We start from the raw sequence: 26,281 nt of genomic DNA on the forward strand, positions 1-26,281 counted from the left end.
CATTACTGATAGAGAACATGACAATTAGCATTACTGATAGATAACATGAGAATCAGCATTACTGATAGAGAACATGACAATCAGCATTACTGATAGAGAACATGACAATTAGCATTACTGATAGATAACATGACAATCAGCATTACTGATAGAGAACATGAGAATCTGCATAACTGATAGAGAACATGACAATCAGCATTACTGATAGAGAACATGAGAATCTGCATAACTGATAGAGAACATGACAATCAGCATTACTGATAGAGAACATGAGAATCTGCATAACTGATAGATAACATGACAATTAGCATTACTGATAGAGAACATGACAATCAGCCTTACTGATAGAGAACATGACAATCAGCATTACTGACAGAGAACATGACAATCAGCATTACTGATAGATAACATGACAATTAGCATGACTGATAGAGAACATGACAATTAGCATTACTGATAGATAACATGACAATTAGCATTACTGATAGAGAACATGACAATCAGCATTACTGATAGATAACGTAACAATCAGCATTACTGATAGAGAACATGACAATCAGCATTACTGATAGAGAACATGACACTCAGCATTACTAATAGATAACGTAACAATCAGCATTACTGATAGAGAACATGACAATCAGCATTACTGATAGAGAACATGACAATTAGCATTACTGACAGAGAACATGACAATTAGCATTACTGATAGATAACATGACAATTAGCATTACTGATAGAGAACATGACAATCAGCATTACTGATAGAGAACATGACAATTAGCATTACTGATAGAGAACATGACAATCAGCATTACTGATAGAGAACATGACAATTAGCATTACTGATAGAGAACATGACAATTAGCATTACTGATAGAGAACATGACAATCAGCATTACTGATAGAGAACATGACAATCAGCATTACTGATAGAGAACATAACAATCAGCATTACTGATAGAGAACATGACAATCAGCATTACTGATAGAGAACATAACAATCAGCATTACTGATAGAGAACATGAGAATCTGCATAACTGATAGATAACATGACAATTAGCATTACTGATAGAGAACATGACAATCAGCATTACTGATAGAGAACATGACAATCTGCATTACTGATAGATAACATGACAATTAGCATTACTGATAGAGAACATGACAATTAGCATTACTGATAGATAACATGACAATTAGCATTACTGATAGAGAACATGACAATTAGCATTACTGATAGAGAACCTGACAATCTGCATTACTGATAGAGAACATGACAATCAGCATTACTGATAGATAACGTAACAATCAGCATTACTGATAAAGAACATGACAATCAGCATTACTGATAGAGAACATGACAATCAGCATTACTGATAGAGAACATGACAATCAGCATTACTGATAGATAACATGACAATCAGCATTACTGATAGAGAACATGACAATCAGCATTACTGATAGAGAACATGACAATCAGCATTACTGATAGAGAACATGACAATCAGCATTACTGATAGAGAACATACGAATCAGCATTACTGATAGAGAACATGACAATCAGCATTACTGATAGATAACATGACAATCAGCATTACTGATAGAGAACATGACAATTAGCATTACTGATAGATAACATGAGAATCAGCATTACTGATAGAGAACATGACAATCAGCATTACTGATAGAGAACATGACAATTAGCATTACTGATAGATAACATGACAATCAGCATTACTGATAGAGAACATGACAATCAGCATTACTGATAGAGAACATGAGAATCTGCATAACTGATAGAGAACATGACAATCAGCATTACTGATAGAGAACATGAGAATCTGCATAACTGATAGATAACATGACAATTAGCATTACTGATAGAGAACATGACAATCAGCCTTACTGATAGAGAACATGACAATCAGCATTACTGACAGAGAACATGACAATCAGCATTACTGATAGATAACATGACAATTAGCATGACTGATAGAGAACATGACAATTAGCATTACTGATAGATAACATGACAATCAGCATTACTGATAGATAACGTAACAATCAGCATTACTGATAGAGAACATGACAATCAGCATTACTGATAGAGAACATGACAATCAGCATTACTGATAGAGAACATGACACTCAGCATTACTAATAGATAACGTAACAATCAGCATTACTGATAGAGAACATGACAATCAGCATTACTGATAGAGAACATGACAATTAGCATTACTGACAGAGAACATGACAATTAGCATTACTGATAGATAACATGACAATTAGCATTACTGATAGAGAACATGACAATCAGCATTACTGATAGATAACGTAACAATCAGCATTACTGATAGAGAACATAACAATCAGCATTACTGATAGAGAACATGACAATCAGCATTACTGATAGAGAACATAACAATCAGCATTACTGATAGAGAACATGACAATTAGCATTACTGACAGAGAACATGACAATTAGCATTACTGACAGAGAACATGACAATTAGCATTACTGATAGATAACATGACAATTAGCATTACTGATAGAGAACATGACAATCAGCATTACTGATAGATAACGTAACAATCAGCATTACTGATAGAGAACATGACAATCAGCATTACTGATAGAGAACATGACAATCAGCATTACTGATAGAGAACATGACACTCAGCATTACTAATAGATAACGTAACAATCAGCATTACTGATAGAGAACATGACAATCAGCATTACTGATAGAGAACATGACAATTAGCATTACTGACAGAGAACATGACAATTAGCATTACTGATAGATAACATGACAATTAGCATTACTGATAGAGAACATGACAATCAGCATTACTGATAGAGAACATGACAATTAGCATTACTGATAGAGAACATGACACTCAGCATTACTAATAGATAACGTAACAATCAGCATTACTGATAGAGAACATGACAATCAGCATTACTGATAGAGAACATGACAATTAGCATTACTGACAGAGAACATGACAATTAGCATTACTGATAGATAACATGACAATCAGCATTACTGATAGAGAACATGACAATTAGCATTACTGACAGAGAACATGACAATCAGCATTACTGATAGAGAACATGACAATTAGCATTACTGACAGAGAACATGACAATCAGCATTACTGATAGAGAACATGACAATCAGCATTACTGATAGAGAACATGACAATTAGCATTACTGACAGAGAACATGACAATTAGCATTACTGATAGATAACATGACAATTAGCATTACTGATAGAGAACATGACAATTAGCATTACTGATAGAGAACATGACAATCAGCATTACTGATAGATAACGTAACAATCAGCATTACTGATAGAGAACATAACAATCAGCATTACTGATAGAGAACATGACAATCAGCATTACTGATAGAGAACATAACAATCAGCATTACTGATAGAGAACATGACAATTAGCATTACTGACAGAGAACATGACAATTAGCATTACTGACAGAGAACATGACAATTAGCATTACTGATAGATAACATGACAATTAGCATTACTGATAGAGAACATGACAATCAGCATTACTGATAGATAACGTAACAATCAGCATTACTGATAGAGAACATGACAATCAGCATTACTGATAGAGAACATGACAATCAGCATTACTGATAGAGAACATGACACTCAGCATTACTAATAGATAACGTAACAATCAGCATTACTGATAGAGAACATGACAATCAGCATTACTGATAGAGAACATGACAATTAGCATTACTGACAGAGAACATGACAATTAGCATTACTGATAGATAACATGACAATTAGCATTACTGATAGAGAACATGACAATCAGCATTACTGATAGAGAACATGACAATTAGCATTACTGATAGAGAACATGACAATCAGCATTACTGATAGAGAACATGACAATTAGCATTACTGATAGAGAACATGACAATTAGCATTACTGATAGAGAACATGACAATCAGCATTACTGATAGAGAACATGACAATCAGCATTACTGATAGAGAACATAACAATCAGCATTACTGATAGAGAACATGACAATCAGCATTACTGATAGAGAACATGAGAATCTGCATAACTGATAGATAACATGACAATTAGCATTACTGATAGAGAACATGACAATTAGCATTACTGATAGATAACATGACAATTAGCATTACTGATAGAGAACATGACAATCAGCATTACTGATAGAGAACATGACAATTAGCATTACTGATAGAGAACATGACAATCAGCATTACTGATAGAGAACATGACAATTAGCATTACTGATAGAGAACATGACAATTAGCATTACTGATAGAGAACATGACAATCAGCATTACTGATAGAGAACATGACAATCAGCATTACTGATAGAGAACATAACAATCAGCATTACTGATAGAGAACATGACAATCAGCATTACTGATAGAGAACATGAGAATCTGCATAACTGATAGATAACATGACAATTAGCATTACTGATAGAGAACCTGACAATCTGCATTACTGATAGAGAACATGACAATCAGCATTACTGATAGATAACGTAACAATCAGCATTACTGATAAAGAACATGACAATCAGCATTACTGATAGAGAACATGACAATCAGCATTACTGATAGAGAACATGACAATCAGCATTACTGATAGAGAACATGACAATCAGCATTACTGATAGAGAACATGACAATCAGCATTACTGATAGAGAACATGACAATCAGCATTACTGATAGAGAACATGACAATTAGCATTACTGATAGAGAACATGATAATCAGCATTACTGATAGATAACGTAACAATCATCATTACTGATAGAGAACATGACAATTAGCATTACTGATAGAGAACATGACAATCAGCATTACTGATAGATAACATGACAATCAGCATTACTGATAGAGAACATGACAATCAGCATTACTGATAGAGAACATGACAATCAGCATTACTGATAGAGAACATGACAATTAGCATTACTGATAGAGAACATGACAATTAGCATTACTGATAGAGAACATGACAATCAGCATTACTGATAGATAACATGACAATCAGCATTACTGATAGATAACGTAACAATCAGCATTACTGATAGAGAACATGACAATTAGCATTACTGATAGAGAACATAACAATCAGCATTACTGATAGAGAACATGACAATTAGCATTACTGATAGAGAACCTGACAATCAGCATTACTGATAGAGAACATGACAATCAGCATTACTGATAGAGAACATAACAATCAGCATTACTGATAGAGAACATGACAATCAGCATTACTGATAGAGAACATGAGAATCTGCATAACTGATAGATAACATGACAATTAGCATTACTGATAGAGAACCTGACAATCTGCATTACTGATAGAGAACATGACAATCAGCATTACTGATAGATAACGTAACAATCAGCATTACTGATAAAGAACATGACAATCAGCATTACTGATAGAGAACATGACAATCAGCATTACTGATAGAGAACATGACAATCAGCATTACTGATAGAGAACATGACAATTAGCATTACTGATAGAGAACATGACAATTAGCATTACTGATAGAGAACATGATAATCAGCATTACTGATAGATAACGTAACAATCATCATTACTGATAGAGAACATGACAATTAGCATTACTGATAGAGAACATGACAATCAGCATTACTGATAGATAACATGACAATCAGCATTACTGATAGAGAACATGACAATCAGCATTACTGATAGAGAACATGACAATCAGCATTACTGATAGAGAACATGACAATTAGCATTACTGATAGAGAACATGACAATTAGCATTACTGATAGAGAACATGACAATCAGCATTACTGATAGATAACATGACAATCAGCATTACTGATAGATAACGTAACAATCAGCATTACTGATAGAGAACATGACAATTAGCATTACTGATAGAGAACATAACAATCAGCATTACTGATAGAGAACATGACAATTAGCATTACTGATAGAGAACCTGACAATCAGCATTACTGATAGAGAACCTGACAATCAGCATGACTGATAGAGAACATGATAAGAGTCAGTAATTCTGCCTAAATCAAAAAGTTACTCACTTAAACACTGCGGTCTGGGAATCCATCCGTTCTCTGTACACATAGATCTTCTATAGTACTCTTTATCCGGTGGTAAATAACCATCATTACAGTAGTATTCTATAACAGAGCTTATTGTTTTTGGAAAACCATAGTATGTACCCCAGGTAAGTTTTCCATATAAAATTTGAGGTCTATCACACATTTTGCCTGTAAAGAGAAAATACAAATAACTAATCCATGGAAACAAATGTTCATTTTGAAAAACATTTACATATATTTGTTTTGTAGTAATGTCATGAAACTAAACATTATGTCTATAGAATTCTCAAACATTGATATTATTCCTAATTCCTTAAAGGGACATAATACTCATATGAAAAATCACTTGAAACTGATGCAGTATAACTGTAAAAAGCTGACAGGAAAATATCACCTGAGCATCTCTATGTAAAAAAGGAAGATATTTTACCTCACAATCTCCTCAGCTCAGCATAGTAAGTTCTGTGTAAAAAGTTATACTCAACTGCTCCCAGCTGCAGGTAAAAAAAATTTAAAAAATGAAGAAATGAACAGCAGCCAATCAGCATCAGCAGTGCTGAGGTCATGAACTTTTACTGTGATCTCATGAGATTTGACTTGACTCTCATGAGATTTCATTGTAAACTTCCTTTACCTGATTGGTGAAATAAGATGAGAGTGCACGATGCTCATCCCTTCAGATGTCCCAGGACAGACACACTAAAATGCTGCTTAGAAATCCTTTACAATGGGAGGTGGCTACTGAGGAACTTTTGAGGTAAAATATCTTTCTTTTTTACATAGAGATGTTCAGGAGATATTTTCTAGTCAGCTTTTTACAGCTATGCTGCATCACTTTCAAGTGTTTAAACATTTGGGTATTATGGCCCTTTAAGCAAACTTACTGTATGAACAAATAGCCAGAGCTCTCCACCGTCCTGCATTTTACAGAATTGCAATGGGATTAGCGCTCCCTAATCTGCTAATGTTTTGTTTTTACAGACTGAAACTGGGGGTTCCCTAAACAGACCAACAGCTGTACCCTGATTACTGTGCCCCATTCCATTTTTAATCCTGTGCAAAGTCATGTAGCTTGTCGCAGGGTTAGTAAGTCTGAAGCAGCTCCAGTTCTCTGTTAGAGAAGCCAGAGATAATTTACTTATCACGTTACATTTGTGACCAGATTAGGGGCAATTCCTCAGAACACAATTCTCCATGAGCATTTTTTTGGTGACTTTTCAAATTAAAGAAATGTAACCCACCTTAGCCTGTTTCAAGTGGCACCTTGAATTTATGGGGTTTAGTAAACAGTAAAGATAAAGCTCAGCTCACACTTAGAGGCCTATTTATCAAGCCGTCAACTGCAAATACGCCGGAATTCTGCAGCATAATTGTGGAGAGCTTGATTCACCTTATTTATCAATCCCTACAGACCTGCAAAAGTAGAAATCTGTGACGTAACATACGATCCGCAGGTCTCAATCCGACACAGATCGATGCTTACGTCACTACAGATGTTCCGAATGCAAATTCGGCACTATCTGACTACTTTTCCTAGTTAACAAATATCTACCAGGTACGCTTGCCACTATTCCGGCCCAGCGTACCTGCTTTTTAATCCGCCGCCCTGGAGTCGGCGGATGCCATAGGAATCAATGGGAGTCTGAAAGCAATGAAAGCTCATGTTCCCTGCTGCCCAATATCCTATTGATTCCTATGGGAGAATAAAACACCTAACACCCTAACATGTATCCCGAGTCTAAACACCCCTAATCTGCCGCCCCCTACACCGTCGCCACCTACATTATACTTAGTAACCCCTAATCTGCCTCCCCTACACCGCCGCCACCTAAATAAAAGTTATTAACCCATAATCTGCCTCTCTCAACACCGCCGCCACCTACATAAAGTTATTAACTCCTATCCCGCCACTCCCGGACACCACCACAACTAAATAAATGTATTAACCCCTAAACCCCTGGCCTCCCACATTACTAGCACTTAATAAACCTATTAACCCCTAAATCACCAGCCCCCTACATCGCCATAAACTAAATTAAACTGTTAAACCCTAAACCTAACAACCCGCTAACTTTGTATTAAATATTAACTCATCCCTATCTTATAATACATTTATATTAAACTGTATTAAACTAATAATTAATCTACCCTACCTATTATACTAAATTACATTAAACTATATTAAACTACTAATTAATCTACCCTATTATACTAAATCACATTAAACTATATTAAACTAATAATTAACCTAACCTAACTATTAGACTAAAATTACATTAAACTACAAATTAAATTAACTATATTATATATTTAAACACCTAACCCTACTAAAATAATTTCAATCTACACTAAAAAATTACTAAGTTACTAAAACTAACAAGTTACAAAAAATAACAAACACTAAGTTACACAAAAAAATAAACACTATGTTACAAAAAATAAAAAAGAAATTATCAAAGATTTAAACTAATTACACCTAATCTAAGGGCCCTACAAAAATAAAAAAGCCCCCAACCTACAATAAACTACAAATAGTCCTTAAAAGGGCCTTTTGCGGGGCATTGCCCCAAAGAAATCAGCTCTTTAACCTGTAAATAAAAAATACAAACACCCCCCCAACAGTAAAACCCACCACCCACACAACCAAACCCCCAAATAAAAACCTAACTAAAAAAACCTAAGCTCCCCATTGCCCTGAAAAGGGCATTTGGATGTGAATTGCCCTTAAAAGGGCATTTAGCTCTATTTCAGCCCAAAACCTAATCTAAAACTAAAACCCACCCAATAAACCCTTAAAAAATCCTAACTCTAACCCCTGAAGATTCACTTACAGTTTTGAAGATCTGACATCCATCCTCCAAGAAGCCGGCAGAAGTCTTCATCCAGACGGCATCTTCTATCTTCATTCATCCGGCGCGGAGCGGCTCCATCTTCAAGAGATCCGACGCGGAGCATCCTCTTCGTTCTACGTCTTCTTCTTGAATGAAGGTTCCTTTAAATGACGTCATCCAAGATGGCGTCCCTTAGATTCCGATTGGCTGATAGAATTCTATCAGCCAATCGGAATTAAGGTTGAAAAAATCCTACTGGCTGTTGCAATCAGCCAATAGGATTGAGCTTTCATCCTATTGGCTGATCCAATCAGTCAATAGAATGCGAGCTCAATCCTATTGGCTGATTGGATCAGCGAATAGGATGAAAGCTCAATCCTATTGGCTGATTGCAACAGCCAATATGATTTTTTCAACCTTAATTCCGATTGGCTGATAGAATTCTATCAGCCAATCGGAATCTAAGGGACGCCATCTTGGATGACGTCATTTAAAGGAACCTTCATTCGGGAAGAAGACGTCAAACAAAGAGGATGCTCCGCGTCGGATGTCTTGAAGAGGGAGCCACTCCACGCCGGATGGATGGAGATAGAAGATGCCGTCTGGATGAATACTTCTGTATGCTTGGAGGAAGACTTCTGCCGGGCTTCTTGGAGGATGGATGTCAGATCTTCAAAACTGTAAGTGAATCTTCAGGGGTTAGTGTTAGGATTTTTTAAGGGTTTATTGGGTGGGTTTTAGTTTTAGATTAGGTTTTGGGCTGCAATAGAGCTAAATGCCCTTTTAAGGGCAATACCCATCCAAAAGCCTTTCAGGGCAATGGGGAGCTTAGGTTTTTTTTAGTTAGGTTTTTATTTGGGGGGGTTGGTTGTGTGGGTGGTGGGTTTTACTGTTGGGGGGTGTTTGTATTTTTTATTTACAGCTAAAAGAGCTGATTTCTTTGGGGCAATGCTCAGCAAAAGGCCCTTTTAAGGGCTATTTGTAGTTTTTTGTAGGTTAGGTTTTTTTTTTTATTATGGGGGGGCTTTTTATTTTCGTAGAGCCCTTAGATTAGGTGTAAGTTTAAATCTTTGATAATTTCTTTTTATTTTTGTTTAACTTAGTGTTTATTTTTTTGTGTAACTTAGTGTTTGTTATTTTTTTGTAACTTAGTTGTTAGTTTTTTGTAATTTAGTAATTGTTTAGTGTAGATTGAAATTATTTGAGTAGGGTTAGGTGTTTAAATATATAATATAGTTAATTTAATTTGTAGTTTATTGTCATTTTAGTCTAAAAGTTAGGTTAGGTTAATTATTAGTTTAATATAGTTTAATGTAATTTAGTATAATAGGGTAGATTAATTAGTAGTTTAATATAGTTTAATATCATTTAGTATAATAGTTAGGGTAGATTAATTAGTAGTTTAATATAGTTTAATGTAATTTTAGTATAACAGTTAGGGTAGATTAATTATTAGTTTAATATAGTTTAATTTAAATCTAAAGGTAAGTTTAAATGTATTATAAGATAGGGATGAGTTAATATTTAATGTAAAGTTAGCGGGTTGTTAGTTTTAGAGGTTAATAGGTTAATTTAGTTTATGGTGATGTGGATGGCTGGCGGTTTAGGGGTTAAAAACTTTATTTACTTTCGGCGGGCTCCGTGAGCGGCAGGATAGGGGTTAATAATAACATAATGTAGGTGGCAGTGGTGTAGGTGCGGCAGATTAGGGGTTAAGAACATAATGTAGGTGGCGGCAGTGTAGGGGCGGCAGATTAGGGTTAAGAACATAATGTAGGTGGCGGCGGTGTAGGGGGCGGCAGATTAGGGGTTAAGAACATAATGTAGGTGGTGGCAGGCTCCGGGAGCGGCGGGATAGGGGTTAATAACTTTATTAGAGTGGCGTGGGCTCCGGGAGCAGCGGGATAGGGGTTAATAACTTTATTTAGTTGCGACGGGTGCGGCGGGATAGGGGTTAATAACTTTATTAGAGTGGCGGTGGGGTCGGGGAGCGGCGGAATAGGGGTTAATAACTTTATTAGAGTGTTGGTGGGCTCCGGGAGTGGCGGGATAGGGGTTAATAACTTTATTTAGTTGGCGGTGGGTGGTGGGCTCTGGGAGTGGCGGGATAGGGGTTAATAACTTTATTAGAGTGGTGGTGGGGTCGGGGAGCGGCGGGATAGGGGTTAATAACTTTATTAGAGTGTTGGTGGGCTCCGGGAGCGGCGGGATAGGGGTTAATAACTTTATTTAGTTGCGGCGGGGTCGGGGAGCAGCGGGATAGGGGTTGAACAGTTTAGTATAGTGGATGTGTTTAGTGACAAATAAAGCTGTGAAAAAGACGAATAGCAGCGAGATTGATGACTGTTAGTTAACAACAGTCTGCTGCTCATTGTCCCATACTTGGTGCGCGGCTTTTTGACAGCTTTTTTGTTAAATATGGAGAGCGTATTCAGGTCCGCGGCCGTGATGTTAGGCGATGTCAGGCGAGAGTATTGGTGCCGTCGAATGCAGCACAGTTGACGGCTTGATAAATAGGCCTCTTAGGGGTAGATTTATGAAGCAGGGGATGCTGCTGTTGAAACAGGAGTTAAGAAGCAGCGGTCATAAGACCCCTGCTCCTTAACTCATCTGTTACCTCTGAGGTGGCGAACTGCAATCGTCCCGATCAGATACTATTGGGATGATTGACACCCCCTGCTAGCAGCCGCGAATGTGCAGAGGGTGGTATTGCACAAACATTTCACCAGAAAGGTCCACCCAACACTTGATAAATCTACCCCTTAATATGAAACTCTACTAATGTATGTTCATATCATTAGACTGTTTGTTTATGATTGCAATGAAAGGTTTATGTGTTTAAACAGGATACTTATAGAATTCAAGATTTTCCAGCAACATCTGTTTCTTCTAGTTGTTTTTTTGAGTGGTTTATAATTTCATATGGATTCTCTTCTAATAAAGGGACATTCTGGACAAAATTTAAATCCACATGGTTGCATTTCAGTTTTGAATAAAAGCATTTTTGTAATATATATGTATTAACAAAAATGCTGCTAATAAAAGTTATAGCTGTTTCAAATGTGTATTTAAGTATGCACCGTGCACCAGCATTTTAAACCTAAGGTGCTTGTTGATCTGGAAATGACTCAATTTGATGATAGCTGATAGGATAAAAGCCCCACTGCTCTGAGCAGCTGCAATACTTAAAATGCTGATGCACTGAGAATATCTAGTTATGCTTCACATGCACGTGCAGAGAAAAATGCTAGCACTAAAATGGTGATAACTTTTACTAGAAGCATTTTTGCCAATATGTGTATATTACAAATAGGTTTCTATTTAAATATGTAATTCATCTATGTGCATTTATATTTTGACTGGAATGTCCCTTTTGTAACAGCTCAGAAAAAGAGGACAAATATCACTGAACTGACTGTAAATATAGTTTGTCACACTGTATTCTGATGAAGTGCGGTGAGTACCAGTGTGAGAAGCTGTACATATAGTTTGTCACACTGTATTCTGATAATGTGCAGTGAGTGCCAGTGTGACAAGCTGTACATATAGTTTGTCACACTGTATTCTGATGATGTGCGGTGAGTGCCAGTGTGACCAGCTGTACATATAGTTTGTCACACTGTATTCTGATGATGTGCGGTGAGTGCCAGTGTGACAAGCTGTACATATAGTTTGTCACACTGTATTCTGATGAAGTGCGGTGAGTACCAGTGTGAGAAGCTGTACATATAGTTTGTCACACTGTATTCTGATAATGTGCAGTGAGTGCCAGTGTGACAAGCTGTACATATAGTTTGTCACACTGTATTCTGATGATGTGCGGTGAGTACCAGTGTGACCAGCTGTACATATAGTTTGTCACACTGTATTCTGATGATGTGCGGTGAGTGCCAGTGTGACAAGCTGTACATATAGTTTGTCACACTGTATTCTGATAATGTGCAGTGAGTGCCAGTGTGACAAGCTGTACATATAGTTTGTCACACTGTATTCTGATGATGTGCGGTGAGTACCAGTGTGACCAGCTGTACATATAGTTTGTCACACTGTATTCTGATGATGTGCGGTGAGTGCCAGTGTGACAAGCTGTACATATAGTTTGTCACACTGTATTCTGATGATGTGCGGTGAGTGCCAGTGTGACCAGCTGTACATATAGTTTGTCACACTGTATTCTGATGATGTGCAGTGAGTGCCAGTGTGACAAGCTGTACATATAGTTTGTCACACTGTATTCTGATGAAGTGCGGTGAGTACCAGTGTGAGAAGCTGTACATATAGTTTGTCACACTGTATTCTGATGATGTGCGGTGAGTGCCAGTGTAACAAGCTGTACATATAGTTTGTCACACTGTATTCTGATGATGTGCGGTGAGTACCAGTGTGAAAAGCTGTACATATAGTTAGTCACACTGAATTCTGATGATGTGCGGTGAGTGCCAGTGTGACATGCTGTACATATAGTTTGTCACACTGAATTCTGATAATGTGCGGTGAGTGCCAGTGTGACAAGCTGTACATATAGTTTGTAACACTGAATTTTGATGATGTGTGGTGAGTGCCAGTGTGACAAGCTGTACATTATCATATAGTTTGTAACACTGAATTCTGATAATGTGCGGTGAGTGCCAGTGTGACAAGCTGTACATATAGTTGGTCACACTGAATTCTGATGATGTGCGGTGAGTGCCAGTGTGACAAGCTGTACATATAGTTGGTCACACTGAATTCTGATGATGTGCGGTGAGTACCAGTGTGACCAGCTGTACATATAGGTTGTAACACTGAATTCTGTTGATGTGTAGTGATTGCCAGTGTGACAAGCTGTACATATAGTTTGTAACACTGAATTCTGATGATGTGCGGTGAGTGCCAGTGTGACAAGCTGTACATATAGTTTGTAACACTGAATTTTGATGATGTGCGGTGAGTGCCAGTGTGACAAGCTGTACATATGGTTTGTAACACTGAATTCTGATGATGTGCGGTGAGTGCCAGTGTGACAAGCTGTACATATAGTTTGTCACACTGAATTCTGATGATGTGCAGTAAAGTGCCAGTGTGACAAGCTGTACATATAGTTTGTCACACTGAATTCTGATGATGTGCAGTAAGTGCCAGTGTGACCAGCTGTACATATAGTTTGTCACACTGAATTCTGATGATGTGCAGTAAGTGCCAGTGTGACAAGCTGTACATATAGTTTGTCACACTGAGTTCTGATGATGTGCAGTAAGTGCCAGTGTGACCAGCTGTACATATAGTTTGTAACATTGAATTCTAATGATGTGCAGTTAGTGCCAGTCTGACAAGCTGTACATATAGTTTGTCACACTGAATTCTGATGATGTGCGGTGAGTGCCAGTGTGATAAGCTGTACATATAGTTTGTCACACTGAATTCTGTTGATGAGCAGTGAGTGCCAGTGTGACAAGCTGTACATATAGTTTGTCACACTGTATTCTGATGATGTGCTGTGAGTACCAGTGTGACCAGCTGTACATATAGTTTGTGACACTGAATTCTGTTGATGTGCAGTGATTGCCAGTGTGACAAGCTGTACATATACAAAATTAGAGAGGAATGCCAGCACTTAGGATAAAAAGTTATACATTTATTGAAGACCTTAAATAAAAGTTGCAACGTTTCGGGGTGACCCCCTTAATCATGCAATCTGATACAAACAATTTGCAGTACAATTTTTAAACCCTTCCGATATTCGCGCCAATTCTGTGATACACTGTGTGTATGGCGCCATCTAATGGCTGAATATCATAATTTACATATGAAAGTATTAACATTCTGCTACTTTGCATCAAATAATAAAAACATAATTTCACGGCAAAGTGAAAGATTATTTGCACAGATACATTAAAAAGTTAAATGTAGAGATACTTGAAATTTTCTAATGTGGACATAAGCATTTGGCACTATTAGTGTATAGACAAACAATTTATTAAACCTATGTTTTTCTTATTTACTGTATAATTACTAATTCCTAGATTTAGAGTTCTGCGTTAGCCGTCAAAACCAGCGTTAGGGGGTCCTAACGCTGGTTTTTATCGCCCGCTGGTATTTAGAGTCAGTCAGGAAAGGGTCTAACGCTCACTTTCCAGCCGCGACTTTTCCATACCGCAGATCCCCTTACGCGAATTGCGTATCCTATCTTTTCAATGGAATCTTTCTAACGCTGGTATTTAGAGTCCTGGCTGAAGTAAGCGTTAGAACTCTAACAACAAGACTCCAGCCGCAGAAAAAAGTCAGGAGTTAAGAGCTTTATGGGCTAACGCCGGTTCATAAAGCTCCTAACTACTGTGCTCTAAAGTACACTAACACCCATAAACTACCTATGTACCCCTAAACCCAGGCCCCCCCACATCGCCGCCACTTTATTAAAATTTTTTAAAAATAACAAAGCCCCCCAAAATAAAAAAAATGCCCTACCCTAATCTAAAATAAAAAGTTTACAACTCTTTTACCTTACCAGCCCTTAAAAGGGCCTTTTGCGGGGCATGCCCCAAAGAAAACAGCTCTTTTGCCTGTAAAAAAAACATAAAATACCCCATTACAACCCACCACCCACATACCCCTAATATAACCCAAACCCCTCTAAAAAAAACTAACACTAAGCCCCTGAAGATATTCCTACATTATCTTCACCATGCCGGGTATCACCAATCAGATTGAGCTTGCATTCTATTGGCTGATCGGAACAGCCAATAGAATGCGAGCTCAATCTGATTGGCTGATTGGATCAGCCAATCGGATTGAACTTGAATCTGATTGGCTGATTCAATCAGCCAATCAGATTTTTCCTACCTTAATTCCGATTGGTTGATAGAATCCTATCAGCCAATTGGAATTCGAGGGACGCCATCTTGGATGACGTCACTTAAAGGAACCTTCATTCGTCACCTAGTCGTCGGTCAAGAAGGATGTTGTGCGCCGGAGGTCTTGAAGATGGAGCCGCTCCTCGTCGGATGGATGAAGATAGAAGATGCCGCTTGGATGAAGATGTTTGCCGGTCTGGATCTCCTCTTCATGGCGGATAGGATGAAGACTTTGGAGCCGCTTCTGGACCTCTTCTGCCCGGAAAGGATGAAGACTTAGGACCCTCTTCTGGACGGATCGGTGATACCCGGCGTGGTGAAGATAAGGTAGGGAGATCTTCAGTGGTTTAGTGTTAGTTTTTTTAAGGGGGGTTTGGGTTAGATTAGGGGTATGTGGGTGGTGGGTTGTAATGTGGGGGGGGGTATTGTATGTTTTTTTTACAGGCAAAAGAGCTGTTTTCTTTGGGGCATGCCCCGCAAAAGGGTAAGGTAAAAGAGTTGTAAACTTTTTATTTTAGATTAGGGTAGGGCATTTTTTTATTTTGGGGGGCTTTGTTATTTTTTTAGGGGGCTTAGAGTAGGTGTAATTAGTTTAAAATTCTTGTAATCTTTTTTTTTTTTGTAATTTAGTGTTTGTTATTTTTTGTAATTTAGTTTAGTTGATTTAATTTTAGATAATTGTAGGTAATTGTAGGTAGTTTATTTAATTAATTTATTGATAGTGTAGTGTTAGGTTTAATTGTAACTTAGGTTAGGATTTATTTTACAGGTAATTGTGTAATTATTTTAACTAGGTAGCTATTAAATAGTTATTAACTATTTAATAGCTATTGTACCTAGTTAAAATAAATACAAAGTTGCCTGTAAAATAAATATAAATCCTAAAATAGCTACAATATAATTATTCGTTATATTGTAGCTATATTATGGTTTATTTTACAGGTAAGTATTTAGCTTTAAATAGGATTAATTTATTTAATAAGAAATAATTTATTTCGTTAAAATAAAATTATATTTAACTTAGGGGGGTGTTAGTGTTAGGGTTAGACTTAGCTTTAGGGGTTAATACATTTATTATAGTAGCGGCGAGGTCCCGTCGGCAGATTAGGGGTTAATACTTGAAGTTAGGTGTCACAGATGTTAGGGAGGGCAGATTAGGGGTTAATACTATTTATTATAGGGTTTGCGAGGCGGGAGTGAGGCGGTTTAGGGGTTAATACATTTATTATAGTAGCAGTGAGTTTAGGGGTTAATAAGTGTAGGTAGGTAGCGGCGACGTTGGGGGGGGCAAATTAGGGGTTAATAAATATGATATAGGGGTCGGCGGTGTTAGGGGCAGCAGATTAGGGGTTCATAGGGATAATGTAGGTTGCGGCGGTGTACGGAGCGGCAGATTAGGGGTTAATAATAATATGCAGGGGTCAGCCATAGCGGGGACGGCAGATTAGGGGTTAATAAGTGTAAGGTTAGGGGTGTTTAGACTTGGGGTACATGTTAGAGTGTTAGGTGCAGACTTAGGAAGTGTTTCCCCATAGGAAACAATGGAGCTGCGTTAGGAGCTGAACGCTGCTTTTTTGCAGGTGTTAGGTTTTTTTCAGCTCAAACTGCCCCATTGTTTCCTATGGGGGAATCGTGCACGAGCACATTTTTTAAGCTGGCCGCGTCCGTAAGCAACGCTGGTATTGAGAGTTGCAGTGGCGGTAAATATGCTCTACGCTCCCTTTTTGGAGCCTAACGCTGCCCTTCAGTAAACTCTAAATACCAGCGTTGTTTAAAAGGTGCGGGGGAAAAAAAGCAGCGTTAGCTACGCGGGTCGTTACCGACAAAACTCTAAATCTAGCCGTAAGTACTTTATGGATATGAAATGATAACTTTATGGATATGGAATGAAAACACTCAGTATGATCACCTTTATTGTATTCAATATATTATATAAAGCAGGAGAGATCGAAGTCTCGATTTAACCCCTTGGGTGTCATGGTCTCCATTTTGAAGATCCACCACATCTCTCTCTGCTTTAATAATATCTCCCTATCAGCACCATTTCTGGGAGCTTGTACATGTTCTATGATTTGCCAACGTAACTGACTGATGTTATGATTTTTTTCAATAAAGTGTTTAGACAAAGGTGCCTCTACGTTTTTCTTCCTAATATTACACCTGTGTTGGCTAATTCGGTCCCTTATCTTTTGAGTGGTCTCACCCAAATAAACTAGGGAACATGAGCATTTGATAAGGTATACTGCATACCTAGTTTCACATGTATGGAATCCCTGTATGTAATATCTTTTCCCACTGTGTGGGTGGAAGAAGTGTGGTCCCTTTATGATAGAACTGCAGCTCATGCACCCTAAGCATGGATAGGTGCCTTGTCTCTTACTGCCCAAATGCATTTGTCTGGGTCCCTTAGGTGGGCCTATATCTGATCTGACCAAGTGGTCCCTTATGTTCTTAACACGTCTGTAGGCCATTAATGGTGGGTCCTGAAGGGATTTGATGTGGGGGTTACAGTTCTTAAGAACATACCAATTCTTCCTGATTATTTTACCAATTTTATCACTATAAAATTATATATTTTACTGGGGTGTTGCAGTCTAACCCCTATGCCGGAGCACTAACAGTGGTGCTGTCTCTATTACCTGATTAAGCTGTGCATATAGTTTGTAACACTGAATTCTGATGATGTGCGGTGAGTACCAGTGTAACAAGCTGTACATAAAGTTTGTCACAATGTATTCTGATGATGTGCGGTGAGTGCCAGTGTAACAAGCTGTACATATAGTTTGTAACACTGAATTCTGATGATGTGCGGTGAGTGCCAGTGTGACAAGCTGTACATATAGTTTGTCACACTGTATTCTGATGATGTGCGGTCAGTGCCAGTGTGACAAGCTGTACATATAGTTTGTAACACTGAATTCTGATGATGTGCGGTGAGTGCCAGTGTAACAAGCTGTACATATAGTTTGTAACACTGAATTCTGATGATGTGCGGTGAGTGCCAGTGTGACAAGCTGTACATATAGTTTGTCACACTGAATTCTGATGATGTGCGGTGAGTGCCAGTGTGACAAGCTGTACATATAGTTTGTCACACTGAATTCTGATGATGTGCGGTGAGTGCCAGTGTGACAAGCTGTACATATTGTTTGTAACACTGAATTCTGATGATGTGCGGTGAGTGCCAGTGTGACAAGCTGTACATATAGTTTGTAACACTGAATTCTGATGATGTGCGGTGAGTGCCAGTGTGACAAGCTGTACATATAGTTTGTCACACTGAATTCTGATGATGTGCGGTGAGTGCCAGTGTGACAAGCTGTACATATAGTTTGTCACACTGAATTCTGATGATGTGCAGTAAGTGCCAGTGTGACAAGCTGTACATATAGTTTGTCACACTGAATTCTGATGATGTGCAGTAAGTGTCAGTGTGACAAGCTGTACATATAGTTTGTCACACTGAATTCTGATGATGTGCAGTAAGTGCCAGTGTGACAAGCTGTACATATAGTTTGTCACACTGAATTCTGATGATGTGCAGTAAGTGTCAGTGTGACAAGCTGTACATATAGTTTGTCACTTTGTATTCTGATGATGTGCAGTAAGTGCCAGTGTGACCAGCTGTACATATAGTTTGTCACACTGAATTCTGATGATGTGCAGTAAGTGCCAGTGTGACCAGCTGTACAATACATATAGTTTGTCACACTGAATTCTGATGATGTGCAGTAAGTGTCAGTGTGACAAGCTGTACATATAGTTTGTCACACTGAATTCTGATGATGTGTGGTAAGTGTCAGTGTGACCAGCTGTACATATAGTTTGTCACACTGAATTCTGATGATGTGCAGTAAGTGCCAGTGTGACCAGCTGTACAATACATATAGTTTGTCACACTGAATTCTGATGATGTGCAGTGAGTGTCAGTGTGACAAGCTGTACATATAGTTTGTAACACTGAATTCTGATGAGGTGCAATTAGTGCTAGTGTGACAAGCTGTACATATAGAGGCCTATTTATCAATCCGCCAACTGCAAATATGCTGGAATTCCGCGGCGTAATTATGGCGAGCCTGATTCGCACTAGTTATGAAAGCCTACAGGTCGGCAAAAGTTGAATTTTGTGACGTAACATACGATCCACCGGTTTCAATCCGACACAGATCGATGCTTACGTCATTACAGATTTTCCAAATACAAATTCGGCACTATCTGACAACTTTTGCTAGTTAACAAATATCTAACAGGTACGCTCGCGGCTATATCAATCCGCCACCCTGGAGGCCGCGGATGCCATAGGAATCAATGGGAGTCTGAAAGCAGCAAAAGCTATGTTCGCTGTTGCTAGATATCCCATTGATTTATAAGGGAGAAAACAAGTAACATTTACACCTAACACCCTATTATGTTCCACGAGTCTAAACACCCCTAATCTGCCGCCCCGACATCGCCGCCACCTATATAATATTGTTAACCCCTATCCCACCGCTCCCAACACCACCGCAACTAAATAAAGTTATTAACCCCTATCCCCCCACTCCCGGACCCCTCCGCAACTAAATACATGTATTAACCCCTATCCCCCCGCTTCCAGACCCCTTCGCAACTAAATAAATGTATTAACCCCTATCCCGCCGCTCCCGGACCCCTCCGCAACTAAATAAATGTATTAACCCCTATTCCACCGCTCCCGGAGCCCACCACAACTAAATAAATGTATTAACCCCTAAACCCCTGGCCTCCCACATCACTACCACTTACTAAACCTATTAACTCCTAAACCGCCAGCCCCCCACATCGCCATAAACTAAATTAACCTATTAACCCCTAACGCTAACAACCCCATAACTTTACATTAAATATTACCTCATCCCTATCTTAGAATAAATTTAAACTTAACTTTAGAATTACATTAAATTATATTAAACTATTAATTAACCTACAATAACTATTATTATACAATTACATTAAACTAACAATTAAATTAACTTTATTACATATTTAAAAACCTAACCCTACTCAAGTTATTTAAATATACTACAAAAAATGTACTGTTACAAAAAATAAAAAACACTAAGTTACACAAAATAAAAAACACTAAGTTACACAAAATAAAAAATAAATTATCAAGTATTTAAACTAATTACACCTAATCTAATAGCCCTATCAAAATAAAAAAAGACCCCCCCCCCAAATAAAAAAACACCCATAGCCTACACTAAACTGACAATGGCCCTTAAAAGGGCCTTTTGCGGGGCATTGGCCCAAAGATATCAGCTCTTTTACCTGTAAAAAAAATACAAACAACCCCCCAACATTAAAACCCACCACCCACAAAACCAAACCCCCCAAATAAAACCCTATCTAAAAAACCTAAGCTCCCCATTGTCCTGAAAAGGGCATTTGTATGGGCATTGCCCTTAAAAGGGCATTCAGCTCTTTTACTGCCCAGACCCTACTCTAAAATTAAAACCCACCCAAAAAACCTAACACTAACCCCCGAAGATCCATTTACAGTTTTCGAAGACCGGACATCCATCCTCAACGAAGCCGGGAGAAATCCTCATCCAAGCATCAGAAGTCATAATCGAAGCTGGCAGAAGTCTTCATCCAAGCAGGCCGAAGTCATCCTCCAGGCGGGCAGAAGTCTTCATCCAGACGGCATCTTCTATCTTCATCCATCTGGCGCGGAGCGGCTCCATCTTCAAGACATCCAGCTCAGAGCATCCTCTTCTTACGACGTCTGTTGCAGAATGAAGTTTCCCTTTAAATGACGTCATCTAGGTGTACCGCTCACTTTTTTGGCCAGATTTGGAAAAACCGCAAATCCACTTACGTAAATTGCGTATCCTATTTTTTCAATGGGACTTGCATTGCGCCGGCATTACGAGTCTGACAAAAAGTGAGCTTTAAACCCTCTCCTGTCAAGACTGGTACCGCATTTTAAAGTCAGTAGTTAAGAGTTTTACACTACAACGCCGTAGCACAAAACTCTTAACTAAAGGGCTAAAAAGTACACTAACACCCATAAACTACCTATTAACCCCTAAACCGAGGCCCCCCCCCACATCGCAAACACTAAAATAAAAATTTGAACCCCTAATCTGCCAAACCGGACATCGCCGCCACTATAATAAATATATTAACCCTTAAACCGCCCCACTCCTGCATCTCGAAAACACTAGTTAAATTTTATTAACCTCTAATCTGCGGTCCCTAACATCGCCGCCACCTACCTACATTTATTAACCCCTAATCTGCAGCCCCAACGTCGCCGCCACTATATTAAAGTTATTAACCCCTAAACCTAAGTCTAACCCTAACCCCCACTAACTTAAATATAATTAAAATAAATCTAAATAAAATTACTACAATAAAATAGATTATTCCTATTTAAAACTAAATTCTTACCTGTAAAATAAACCCTAAGCTAGCTACAATATAACTAATAGTTACATTGTAGCTGTAATTAGGTGTAATTAGTTTAAAAATCTTGTAATTTGTTTATTATTTTCTGTAATTTAGTGTTCGTTTGTTTTTTGTACTTTAGATAATTTTATTTAATTGTATTTAATTGTATTTAATTTAGGCAATTAATTTAATTATAGAGTAGTGTTATGTGTAATTGTAACTTAGGTTAGGTTTAATTTTACAGGTAAATTTGTCTTTATTTTAACTAGGTAGTTATTAAATAGTTAATAACTATTTAGTAACTATTCTACCTAGTTAAAATAAATACAAAATTGCCTGTAAAATAAAAATAAACCCTAAGATAGCTACAATGTAACTATTAGTTATATTGCAGCTAGCTTAGGGTTTATTTTACAGGTAAGTATTTAGTTTTAAATAGGAATAATTTATTTAATTATAGTAATTTTATTTAGATTTATTTTAATTATATTTAAGTTAGGGGGTGTTAGGGTTAGGGTTAGACTTAGGTTTAGGGGTTAATAAATTTATAATAGTGGCGGCGACGTTGGGGACGGCAGATTAGGGGTTAATAAGTGTAGGTAGGTGGCGGCGACATTTGGGGCGGCAGAGTAGGGGTTAATAAATAGTATGTAGGTGTCGGCGATGTTGGGGGCAGCAGATTAGGGGTTCATAAGTATAATGTAGGTGGTGGCGGTGTCGGGGGCGGCAGATTAGGGGTTAATAAGTGTAAGATTAGGGGTGTTTAGACTTGGGGTTCATGTTAGGGTGTTAGGTGTAGACATAAAATGTATTTCCCCATAGGAATCAATGGGGCTGCGTTAGGAGCTAAACGCTGCTTTTTTTGCAGGTGTTAGACTTTTTTTCAGCCGGCTCTCCCCGTTGATTCCTATGGGGAAATTGTGCACAAGCACGTTTCATCAGCTCACCGCTAACGTAAGCAGCACTGGTATTGGAGTGCGGTATGGAGCTCAATTTTGCTCTACGCTCACTTCTTGTCTTTTAACACTGGGTTTGTAAAAACCCATAATACCAGCGCTGTCTGTAAGTGAGCGGTGAGACAAAACTGCTCGTTAGCACCACACAGCCTCTAACGCAAAACTTGTAATCTAGACATTAAGTAGGGTTAGGTATTTAAATATGTAATATAGTTAATTTAATTGTTAGTTTAATGTAATTTTAGTATAATAGGGTAGGTTAATTAATAGTTTAATATAGTTTAATGTAATTGTAGTATAATAGTTAGGGTAGGTTAATTAATAGTTTAATATAGTTTAATTTAATTCTAAAGATAAGTTTAAATTTATTCTAAGATAGGGATGAGTTAATATTTAATGTAAAGTTATGGGGTGTTAGCTTTAGGGGTTAATAGGTTAATTTAGTTTATGGCGATGTGGGGGGCTGGTGGTTTAGGGGTTAATAGGTTTAGTTAATGGTAGTGATGTGGGAGGCCAGGGGTTAATAATTTTATTACAGTTGTGGTGGGCTCCGGGAGCGGCGGGATAGGGGTTAATATATTTTATTTAGTTGCGGTGGGCTCCAGGAGCAGCGGGATGGGGGTTAATAACTTTATTTAGTTGCGGCGGGGTCCAAGAGCGGCAGGATAGGGGTTAATATATTTTATTTAGTTGCAGTGGGCTCTGGGAGCGGCGGAATAGGGGTTAAACATTTTAGTATAGTGTGGATGTTTAGTGACAGGGTATTAATAAAGTTGTTAAAAAGCCGAATAGCAGCAAGATCGATAACTGCTAGTTAACAACAGTCCGCTGCTCATCGCACCGTACTTGTTGCACGGCTTTTTGATACATATGGAGAGCGTATTGAGATACGCGGCCGCCATGTTAGGCAAGCGTATTGGTGCCGGCGAATGCAAATAAGTTGACGGCTTGATACATAGGCCTCATAGTTTGTCACAATAAATTCTGATGATGTGCGGTGAGTGCCAGTGTGACAAGCTGTACATATAGTGAGACTACAGAAACTGTATCAATAGACTTCACTGTGGTGCTGCAGTTGTTTTTCTTTTTTCTTTTTCTATATTTTTAGATTTAGAAGTTTCTACTCTGTATCTATTCTTCTTTTTTGTAAAACTCACCATCACCCCATGTTTCATTTGAATACCAGCTTATGCACAACATATCTACATAAATTGTTTCTTCTAATCTTTTCAAATTCGTCAGAAAAAGGACCTTGGGGTATATCTATCAAACCGTCAACTGTGTTGCATTCGCCGGCATCAATACGCTCGCCTAACATCTCTAAACATCGCAGCCGCGGATCTGAATATGTTCTCCATATTTATAAATAAAGCCATCAAAAGCACGAGCACCAAGTACGGGGCGATTAGCATCGGACTGTTGTTAACTAACAATCATCAATGACGCTGCTATTCATGTTTTTCCCAACTTTATTTATACCATTTCACTAAACGCCGCCACTATACTAAAATGTTTAACCCCTATCCCGCTACAGCAGCAACCTAAATAAAGTTATTAACCCCTATCCCGCTGTTCCCCGCCACCGCCGCAACCTAAATAAAGTTATTAACCCCGATCCCGCCGCTCCCCGCCACTGCCGCAACCTAAATAAAGTTATTAACCCCTATCCCGTCGCTCCCTGCCACCGCCGCAACCTAAATAAACTTATTTACCCCTAAACCTCTGGCCTCCCACATCACCACCATTAACTAAACCTATTAACCCCTAAACCATCAGCCCCCCTCATCGCAAAAAACTAAATTTAGCTATTAACCCCTAAACCTAACAACCCTTTAACTTTAAATTAAAATTACAACATCCCTATCTTAATATAAATTAAAACTTACCTGTAGAATTAAAATAAACTATTTTTAAACTATTAATTAACCTGCCCTAACTATTATACTACAATTACATTAAACTACCAATTAAATAAAATAAATTACATATTATAAAACCTAACCCTACTAAAATTATTTAAATCTACAATTAATCATTATTACAAAGTCCTAAAGTACAAAAAAAAACACACTAAGTTACCAAAAACAAACAAACACTAAATTACGAAAAATAACAAACCAAATTATCAAATATATATTTTTTTACATCTAATCTAATAGCCCTATCAAAATAAAAAAGCCCCCCCAAAATAAAAAAAACCTAGCCTGCAATAAACTACCAATGGCCCTTAAAAGGGCCTTTTGTGGGGCATTGCCCCAAAGATATCAGCTATTTTACCTGTAAAACAAATACAAACAACCTCCCAACAGTAAAACCCACCACCCAACCAACCAATAACTATCTAAAATAACCTAAGCTACCTATTGCCTTGAAAAGGGCATTTGTATAGGCATTGCCCTTAAAAGGGCATTTAGCTCTTTTACTGCCCAGACCCTAATCTAAAAATAAAACTCACCCAAAAAACCTTTAAAAAAACCTAACACTAACCCCCGAAGATCCACTTAAAGTTATTGAAGTCCCACTTGAAGAATCCATCCAGCCGGCGAAGTCCTCATCCAGGCGGCAAGAAGTCTTAATCCATGCAGCAAGAATTCTTCATCCATGCGGCAAGAAGTCTTCATCCAGACGGCATCTTCTATCTTCATCCATTTGGCACGGAGCGGGTCCATCCTGAAGACATCCAGCACGGAGCATCCTCTTCATACGGTCGACGCTGTACACTGGAACTTCACTGCAAATGATGCCATCAAAGATGGCGTCCCTTGCATTCCTATTGGCTGAAAGATTTCAATCAGCCAATAGGAATTAGAGCTGCTAAAATCCTATTGGCTGTTCAAATCAGCCAATAAGATTTGAGCAGCTCTCATTCTATTGGCTGTTCCAATCAGCCAATAGGATTTGAGCAGCTCTCATTCTATTGGCTGATTGGAACATAAGCTATCAGTGCTTTCAGACTCCCATTGATTTCTATGGCATACGCGGCCTCAAGGGTGGCGGATTGAAAACCAGGTACGCTGCGTCCGAATAGCCACGAGCGTTCCTGTTAAAAGTATGATAAATGGGAAAAAGTGTCAAATAGAGCCGAAGATGTA

General features: G+C 38.2%; 1 protein-coding gene across 2 annotated transcripts in view; it reads right to left on the bottom strand.

The window, feature by feature from the left end:
* The window catches only part of CFH (complement factor H), a 379,102-nt gene that overhangs the window by 276,510 nt on the left and 76,311 nt on the right, over positions 1-26,281 (bottom strand). For both annotated transcript variants that reach the window (XM_053693829.1, XM_053693830.1), the window contains exon 8: positions 6,138-6,326. In XM_053693829.1, coding sequence (XP_053549804.1) covers positions 6,138-6,326 — 189 coding nt within the window. The remainder of the gene's footprint in view (positions 1-6,137; positions 6,327-26,281) is intronic.

Source organism: Bombina bombina, chromosome 10 (genome assembly GCF_027579735.1).
Source record: "Bombina bombina isolate aBomBom1 chromosome 10, aBomBom1.pri, whole genome shotgun sequence".
Classification (NCBI taxonomy): domain Eukaryota; kingdom Metazoa; phylum Chordata; class Amphibia; order Anura; family Bombinatoridae; genus Bombina; species Bombina bombina.